General features: G+C 33.6%; 1 protein-coding gene across 2 annotated transcripts in view; it reads right to left on the bottom strand.

Moving 5' to 3' along the window:
* Window positions 1-657: 657 nt before the first annotated feature.
* Window positions 658-9,981, bottom strand: part of ANGPT1 (angiopoietin 1) — a 154,067-nt gene continuing 144,743 nt past the window's right edge. For both annotated transcript variants that reach the window (XM_002199107.7, XM_072924934.1), the window contains exon 9: window positions 658-3,003. In XM_002199107.7, the coding sequence (XP_002199143.6) occupies window positions 2,843-3,003 (161 nt within the window). In that variant the 3' untranslated portion in view covers window positions 658-2,842. The remainder of the gene's footprint in view (window positions 3,004-9,981) is intronic.

The raw sequence follows: 9,981 nt of genomic DNA on the forward strand, positions 1-9,981 counted from the left end.
TTTTAGGAATTGCAACTCTTCAATGTATGCAGTACATATTTATCCAACTTTAGGAGTAAAGTGTGTTTTTATGTCTATAGTTCCTTGCACCCTTAGTGTTGACTCAAAAAGCTCTGTTTCCCCGAAGGAACATAACAAGTCAATTAAGAAAAAATTCCTGAGAAAATGAGGATAAATTGGCTACAAAGAGATGCTAAACCTGATCACTACAGTGTTAAAAGGCATACAAATGGAGCAGAAGGAATTTCTGGGTAAGAGATCAGTGGAGATTTGTCACTGCCACACATGATTGAATGGATGACAGAAGAACACATCATAAGGCAAGGAAAACATCACAATTCAATTTGCATCTTGTCTATGAAAAAAAAAAAAATCTTGTATTTTAAAGATTGATAGAGAGTTGTACAAATTGAACCAAAGATAAGAAATATAGTCACATGATTTTAATCCAGGAAATTCAATGAAAAATATTGAAGTATGGATTTGAAAAGTTAGAAATAATAATTACTGGATAAACTTGAATTAGAGTTCTTCCCTTCTTACAGTCTGTCCAAGCTCAGTACTATTTCTTACATAGAGAGATAGTGTCTTTTGAAATGTTATCGGCCTGTCACAGAAAGTTATACTTAGAGCAAAGCAAAATCACATACTCCACAATATTTTAAAACATTTTATTATAAAGGATAGGAAACCAAATCCACATTTTTTTTTCAAACCCAGATAAATAAACAGTAAATATCATGCTTTAATTTTAAATGTGTTTTGCCTTTTGCAATAGGATTTGCAAAAATGGCATTCTTAGGTTGGAGACCTGTAAAACTCTGTATTTTGAGAATGTGGTGGAATATAGGCTGCATATTTTGCACATTAATGAAGACCATTAAAAAAACCTGCTGAAACTGGGACAAAACATGTCTGTGAGGAAAGTGCTATGTAAAGAGTAGTTTGGTAACTTATTCAGCAGAAAATTTCAAATTAACCCTTAGTCAAGATTATTTCAAATATATATATAAATATATACAACTACACAAAAAAAAAAAAAAGAAAAAAAAAAGAAAAAAAAGTCTTCCCACTTAAAATGAAACAAACATCAAATTGTAACCAAATCAGAGAACCCTTAGGGGCTGCAATAGCCCTCAGTGGTACTATAACCTTGTGATTTTTAGGAAGAGATGTTTAAAAATATCTAAGTATGTTTTTCTCTATTCCATAGAAATAAACTGCTAAATTAAAAAAAAAAAAAAAAGGTGGAAAAAGTAAGGGGAAAAAGAGTTATCATTACTCTTAAAAAAAATTTAATAAATGGAAGAAAGCAACAAAGAGATGAGTAAACACCTCACCTTGTGCAGATTCTGTGTGCCATGTTGGTCCCAATTTAATTGACGAGAGCATTGCTTTTGATTTCAGTGGGAGTAGGGTAAACTTTTTCATTTAATTTCTAGTAGATGTTAGAATGACTGTGAACTACTTTCCCAAATGGACTTTATTCATATGAGTTAATCAAAAGGGCTGCAAATGGAAAGAGTTGTCTCTGTACCCTCATAGGCCACCCATTACTTTATTACTTGTTATTAGGAGACTTTTATCTTTTCCAATAGTCTCACACTTCTGAGGCATTTTAATAGAACAAAATTACTTTTTAGCAACCTGTAAGCAGTCATCTAAAGTTCTTTGATATTTATATCTTTTGAGGTTTTTCACCTTTTGCATGGGTTCAGGATTGCCTGCACAAAAATAAATGACTGTTGCAGGAAATATATGATATTTACAAGTTCACAATTCTTTATTTTTTATACAGTTCTGATGCGTATTTTTTATAGTTGTAGCCCAAGCACTGTGTAGAACTGGCATGCTTCTGATATTCACAAAAATGTAATAAAAAAAGTAAAATAATTAAGGATAAATTGCGCACATGCAAGGATACTGCAAAATTAATCCATTTGCCTTAAGCTATTGCATTTATGTAACTTTTTTATACCCTAACATTTTGCCTTCCTATGTTCTTTTGATGGAAAAATTCCATGCAAAATTCTGTATTTTCTCTTGGATAATAATTCACATTCTTTAAACCTTCCATTAATTATTCTACATGACATTCAGACTGCTTTTAATGAAAGAAAGGATAAACTTAAAAACACAGCTACTTTTGTTATCACACTATAAATCCTAGCTCAGGGATTATGCCAATTACCTGATTTACCTCTACAGAGCAACTGAGGAATTTATGCTTATTATCCTTACCATTATTCATATGTTTGACTCAGTTTATTAGAAACCTGTCCTAAAATTATTTAATGAAAAATTTTATTTGCACAAATAATTTGACTCTGGGATTCACATAAATCCATCCATTATTCAAATTCAGTTCATTAAGAAAAACAATATTTGGAGTGGTCACCTTGGATGCTTTAAGTTTTAATAAAAGTGTCTCTGTAATCCATTTTCATGGGTATAATGTTGGCATTTCACTGCTGAATAACATTCTACTCAATAGACCATGGTTGATATGTTCCAGTTCTTCAAATTCTGATCCTGTTGCTGAATTAAAAAAAAAAGAAAAAACGACATCCACTGGCAAGCACCAAGTTTGTGCAGAATAGCCAAATCCAGTTTTTTGGAAAATCATTTCAGCCACCTTCTTCTAAACCAAGCTCCCCGCAGTAATCAAAATATGGGGTGACTGTTGGGAAGTGTTTGCAGGCTATGGAGTGACAGCGAAGCGGCTTTCCACCATCCCTACGCGCTGCTTTCGAAGCCCTTCGCTTTTACCTTCCGACCGTGACAGTGCTGCTGCTGAGGGCGGTGCCAGCCTGGCTTCTCCAGGATCCACTGCGGAATTCCTTCAGAAGTCCAAAGGCCGGATCATCATGGTGGTGGAGCGCAAGGAGTAGCTGGGGCCTTTGAAGTAATGCCATTTGATGCCATTGAGCTTCCCATGGTTTTGTCCCGCTGTGTAGAACATCCCATTGAGATTGGAGGGACCACAGGCATCAAACCACCACCCTGAAACCGGTAAGGCAAAATATTAAACTGCTAGTGCACTAAATATTTTACTTTGTTGTATTAGGTTTAGCTGATTAGGAAATTCTGGCAAATAGCTCGTTAATAGTGCTGGTGTAGTATTTTCATATTTTCTTTTTTTGCTCTTTTTTGCTATTCTATAGTCAGCATTGCTGGAGAACACACACGTGTATTTACAGAATTGCAAAAGTAATTACATCCCAACATGTTCTAGTTTTATATGCAGTATGTGGAGTAAAAGCAAGAACATAAAAGACAAATGAAGTGGTTTTCATATTTGGACAGTATTGTGTTTTTTCATTTAAACTGCAGAAAAAGACCATAATTCAAAAGTATTTTGAATCATTTCACCTGTTATTTTGAGTATAAGCATGATTTGATTTTATTTACCAGCCCTTTTCTACTGCTTTAACTATGATTATTCACTGTTCAGTTACTTTTGTTTCCAGAATAGATGTTGTTAGCAACTGAATGATGAGAATTGTGAACCTGCATTGCCCTATTTTAAATTGTTGCTTTTAGATGAAATTAATCAGTGAACATTCTCGTTTATCTTGCCAAGATCTTTTCTTGTTAAGGTGAATTTTAGATTGCCATGAGACTTAGAGTTTTAAGAAAAATTCCAAATAACATGAAATATGGCAACACCAGACTACAGAACACAAACTGACAAATATAAACTAGGTGACATGCTGATTCTACTGAAAGCAGTGGGAGTTTTGCTGGATACCTTGATGGGAATAGAATTTTCTCTCCAACACCTTGCAGAGTATCTGTGTATAGTAAGAGAAAATGCTTAGCTCAGACTGAGAAAAGCAGAATGAATTCCCAGACTGCAAAAAGCAAATATACCCAATATCAAAAATGTATTAACATCTGTGGCTAGGAGTTCTATTTGTCAGAAAGATTTCTTTCGGGACTTTTTTGATAATGAGACCTATAATTCTGTAAATCTTTAGCACAGTTTTTATGCATCTTTCCATGGAAAATGGTTGAATTGAACATTTTTGTCATGAGGCAAATAAGATCATAAAGATCAGGTAGTGATCTTTTGTTAGTTAAATGCTACTTTAATTTTAAAAAATGGTATTTCAGCCCACACAGCACAGTATTGCAGTCTTCCTAGGACCCCTTGTGAAGCATTTGCTAGTAGTAGTGTTAATGGCAAACTGATCATCCAGTGAGTGCATACTGTATTCTGCAGGTGTCACTGTGGACTAGAATGCAGAATTTAAAATTTTCTGTGTTTTCTACTTTGACTTCTGGAAATTAATAAAACTGTGACAAACTCCTTTTAGACAATGTTCAGTGTCCCAGGGAATCCTCCAATTCAATCATATTTAGTGGTTAGATTTTTATCTACCTATAACAAATGCATTATATGAAAGTATTTTAATCTACGGTTTACTACTACTACGACCAATATGATATTGATTGTGTTTAGCCCTCAGAACCAGTACTAACTTTGTTCTTTCTATTCAGATCCTCATATTTTATGCTTCTAGTCTTGTAATTTTTAAGATTTTGGAAAGTACGTAGTGTTTTGTATTTTTTTTTTTAAGTAACACTTCATAATGAAATCTTGAGGGATGAATTTATGCCAGATAAATTCTGAAAATTTTCTATTTTGGTACAGCTGTCCTCCCTTTGATTTCAATGTTATGCCTAAGGGGGCAATAACCAAAGAAAGGGAAAGCTGTACAGCTGATGTTTTACTGTAACCAGAGTATAATCTTGTAGAAATTTAAAATGAAATTAAACAGAGAAATCCTAATCCTCATTTTTCAAAGCTGGAACTCAGATGCAGCTGGGTTCTGTTTATGGTGTTGGGATGAAGAAATGGCTAGCTGACCTAGTTACCATTTCATCTTAAAGGAATAGATGCATAAATGGTCTTTGTTGGGGTGACGGTTTTCAGTGATGCCATATAAAATCAATGTAAAAATTGGAATATGCCAAAGAAACACATAATTTTATAAAACATTTGTGAGGACTTGCTCCAACCTGTCATCACAGATTTATTCTAAATAAGCACTTCTTTCAAAATGTGTTTTAATGATTTTTTTCCTATTGTACTGTTCTTGTTAGTGAGAATAAATGCATGAATGCTTTAAAGATGTTTCCTAATATTGCAGTAAAACTTTGGCTTTACTTTCTCACTGTCTTTTTTTTTTTAAGTTTTGTTTTGTTTTGTTTTGTTTTGATTCATGGTGGCTTTTCTCCCTCCATATAGGACTGCTCCCCTGCAGTCCTCTGAAAGGCCTTCACTCCCCTTACGGCCTCAGATTATCACAAGGCTTCCTACTGCATGTGTCAACACTGAAACTCACATCTTTGAAGGGATGCAAAGGAAAAGTTTTTTACAGATGCTTTGTGTGTTGAGGGAAAGAAAAATGCAAGCAGTGACTTTCCTGGTAGCTATGAGGAAATGAGGGAACATAAACCAGAGGTTTCTGAAAGATAAACATGCAGCACTGCCATTGCAGAAAACATCAAATTAAACACCTCCAGAGCTGTGAGACAGCCTGACCCAAGGAAAGACCCTCAGTAGCTTTTCTTATGAATAATCTTGTCTGTATTTCTCTGCAAGGTGATGGCTTTCCCAAATAATTATAAAGCCATCTTTGAACTGCAGTAAGATTTTAACTTTGGAGATGATTTTTGGCAACAATTTCCATGGGATATTTGAATCAGGCATGAATTTGATGAAGAGTGGGCATTGTAAGAAATAATATAAGCAAGAATTTTAAGTGAAGTGGAAAAAGAGGGCTTTCATGAGACATTTAAGAGAGTTTTTATTCAGAAAGAGAGGTAGTTTCTTCAAGATGTTGTGATCACAGAGTCACTAATTACATATTTGAACTGAAGGCAAATTCAATTTTTTAAGTTAGCCCACCTCAAATATCTTGTATAGTAAAAGCAGCACTACCATCTCTGTTTGTAAGAAAAATACCTAGGTCATAAAAGATATTTTCCGGACAAAATAGAAATTAAATAATGCATCTACAAGTTGTTTGAACGTTCAGCTATACAAATAGAAATTAATCCTCACTGTAGATGGCTGTTCTTCTGGAACAGTTAAAGTAGGTTCACATATTGTATATAGTTGTTAGTTGGTCTTTAATTCATGTTGCTATAACCAAAGGGAAATTATTAAATTTCATGTCAGCTCTTTCATTAATAAATATATTTTTTATGCTTAAACTACCTATCTCAGATAGTTGATCTCCAGATACTATATCTATACTGTACTATATCTTTGACTGAATATCAATGTATATTAAAATAATTTCCACAAGTTCTTGCAAAAATACCTAATAAAGGGGCTTTGCTCAAATGAGTAACAATATTAAAAGAAAAAAACACAAGCATCTTTTATAATGGTTTTCTGAAGTGACAAGTATAATTTTTGTATGATAGAATCTTCTTTGTCAAAAGCAATATTAAAAAAGGACTTTTGTATGCCAAAGCTAACAGATTTGCTTTTTTGGCTTGTATAAACTGTAATTAAGCATGTATGCTTGTAAAATTCTTTTTTAGTGACCTAATGCTCATCAATTAATGAGTGCACTGTAAGGCTGGCGCTCACTGGGAACTGCAATGATTGCTCAGGTTTGATGGGAGGTTCTTAGTTGACTTTTACATTCTAACATAATAGGTGTCTAAACACTGCACGTTTGATGGCAGATGCTTTCCTCTTACACCTCGCTTCTCCCTCCTGAGGACACTGAATGTCTCCAAATGAAGCAAGATCAGTGCAGGCCAATAAATAAGATACAAAGTATGTCTGAATAGTACATTTGTATGGATTTACAAAATAAATGGATCCTATGCAAAGCCAATATTTATTTCTAGCCCTCTGGGTTTGTCCATAAAATTTAGTGCATTTGGCAACAAAGTCAATAAGAAAATTTTTGAATCCAAAAATAATAAAATATTCAACTCAATGGTCAAAAGAAATAGAAATTTATTTTAGGAAAGATTTCAATGCTTTTGACATTCTGTAGTTTAAAGAAGTTAAATGGCAATGCTTAGGATCTGGTAGATTTTTCATTGGCAATTTCTCTGGATGAAGTTTCGGATGACACCACAAGCTCTCAGTGGAGCCATGGTATAGAATCCAAAGGAGTGAATGTAACAGGAAAAACTTAGGATTGTTTAGTCAGAATCTAAAACACAAATTGTTGACAATTTAAAGTAACTAAAAATCTTTCAAACAAATGGAAAATGAATGGTGTCTATTCTTTCTAATGGTAGAGGTTGTATAGTAAATTGGTCAACATGCAAAGCTTTCTTATATTAAATGTAGACAAACTCAGTAACAGATTTTAACATGAGAATAGAAATCTTTAAATCAGTAGAAATCTTGAAAATTAATAGAAAGACAGAAACAAACAGATAGAGAATATTCTGTCTTGGAAAGGGACTAAATGACCTCTGGAAGCAATTTCTATGTTCTTTTATTCCTTAGAGTGTTTGATTGACCAGACTACCACTTTACAATCTGAAGATAAAATTAGAATTTAGCATCAGCTTTTCATATCCACTGGATAATGCAGTCCCTTTTATAGGGACCTTTTCATGAGGTAAAAATAACATGAAACTTGCAGACTGGTGACTATGTTCTAATATATCAAAAGTTAATCATTCCCTGAAGATCTCGTAACACTGTATTACAGTTGCCCATATTTAACCCCGATAAACATACCAATATAGTAATATTTTTATTTGAAGTTCTGCATAATCATATGTATAACTAAATAATTTGACAATTTCAAACAAAAAAACCAAATACTATTCTAACCATTTTATTATATTTTTTTCATAAAAATATTTGTCAATATAAATGGTACTTCATTAATTATGCTTTCTGAGAAACAACTTTATGAAAGCAGGAATATGAATAAAAATTTTAAAATTATGCTTTTTTATGTAATTAGGTGCATATCTAGGAGTTCAGGTTGGATATTCTTAAGTGTCCTGCCATTGTTTCTTTCAAATATTTTGTTTCAAGGAGAATATAAGAAAAACTGTGGCTTTTCTGATGGGAGTATATGGGCAAATTTCTATATTTTGCCAAGAACTTCCCTCCAAGTCATGACATGAATCTTCCATACCCTTCTTGCCAAAGAATCATAAAATTCACCACTTGGAGAAAAAAGCAGTGAAACAACAGGTAGTGAATGCAACATGGTTTTCGAGTCATTGAGCAACCTCTGACTTAATAGATAAGAAATCTATTGAGGCTCAATAAATATGTGTCTACTAAATACGTATTTCTCTGACTCAGGAAGCTCCTGAGATTCAAAAGATACTGAGAAAATACTCAAGGGAGGTATAATTTATTTTCATTTTACTTATGCCTGTATTGACTGTTGTCAGAGACAGGAGACTCCAGCTGGATGGACCTCTGCTTCCAGGAAAATAAAACAATTTATTTCAGTCATCTATGCTGCTTCAAACCTGGAAAGATATCTAGAAAGTCTCCCTGTCTTTGTCAAATTATTTTAGGGATTAGAATTTTAGCAATATTCTCACTTCTCATTTGAAGCAAGGTAAATGTCTTTGTGAACACCTCAGATTGCAGCCAATTCCAGACAAAGAAAATCACCTTAAAACTCTTTCTTGGTGAGCCAAGATACCATAAGTCACTTTCCAATGGCGGAAAACAACTTCACAAACAATTTCGGTCTCAGCTGACAGGTGGTATCTGGCAAAACAGATGGGAATGTGGCCCAGGAATCTGATCCAGATATGTTAAATGCTACGGGCTGAATTGGATATCCAAGTATTTTGAACTTCTACTCATAGACTTATTCTGGTGACAATTTTTTGCATTTTTAGTGTTGTTTCTTGCAAAAAAGCTGTGTATGAAACTCATTGGGGCACTCTTCAGACTAAGGCTTGAAATAACATGGGGATATACATATATAACCATTTTTTTAGTTTACTGGCCTGAGATATTGAAAAAATATAAGAACTTATTTGAATGAATGGTTTGTCCTCGTTTAAAATAAAGCAAACATGCTTAGATTAAATTTTCAAAGGTCACAGAAAAGCAACTAAAACATTTAAAAAGGATGACAGTTTAGAGGGGTTAAGAATCCAGCTCATGCACATAATTTTGAAGGCATTCCTTAAAATCCACATAAAGATAGAGTCAAGTAGCATAGCATGGCTCTTTAAAAGAGAAGGAAGACACACACAAAATACACTGTTGGTACTTCTCTATTATTCTCCCAGTATTTAATTTCTCATTCTAGGAAAGAAGGATGAGATATAGGAGAAGAGAATAATAGCTATGATATAGACCAAATAAAACTGACAACCAGCAAGATCACAGAGAGAAATGTGTGTTTTCCTTACATTTTTATTTTCAGCCTTGATTATAACCATATCACAGTCTTGAGCTTTGGCTTATCTCAGCCTTTATTCCTGACATAAATATATTCATTTCACCTCATAGAGATAACAGACTCAACCAAACTGTCAAGATAGCTAGAAACTTGCCCTCAGATTTCATACCATTCATCATTAAAGAGCTCTCTGTGATGTTGCCAAAACTAACATTCTGATATCTTTCTGGAAAAAAAAAAAAAAAAGAAAAAAGAGGTTTTCCAAAACTTGTTATCATTGCTACTTTTCTAAATTAGTCTTTGTCTAGTAGAAAACTGAAATATACTCCCTAAAAAGATGTTCTGGTATTTAATTAAGTTCTGATATTTCTCAAGAATGAGAAAATTGTTTCAAGGAGAAAAGCATGGCAGAGTGTTTGAGGAGAACTCTAGCATGATTAAGGTCTTTCCTGAGGAACTACAAATTACAATGCTGTACAACCTGTCTCCAAAGGAACAGTACCCAGAGTCTAGTCCAAAAGAGTAGATTCATCTGTCTCCAAAGGTTAATTGCATCTCCTTTTACTGTGTGGTGATTTGCTAAACTTGTGGTTTCCTCAGCCTT

Source organism: Taeniopygia guttata, chromosome 2 (assembly GCF_048771995.1).
Source record: "Taeniopygia guttata chromosome 2, bTaeGut7.mat, whole genome shotgun sequence".
NCBI lineage: Eukaryota > Metazoa > Chordata > Aves > Passeriformes > Estrildidae > Taeniopygia > Taeniopygia guttata.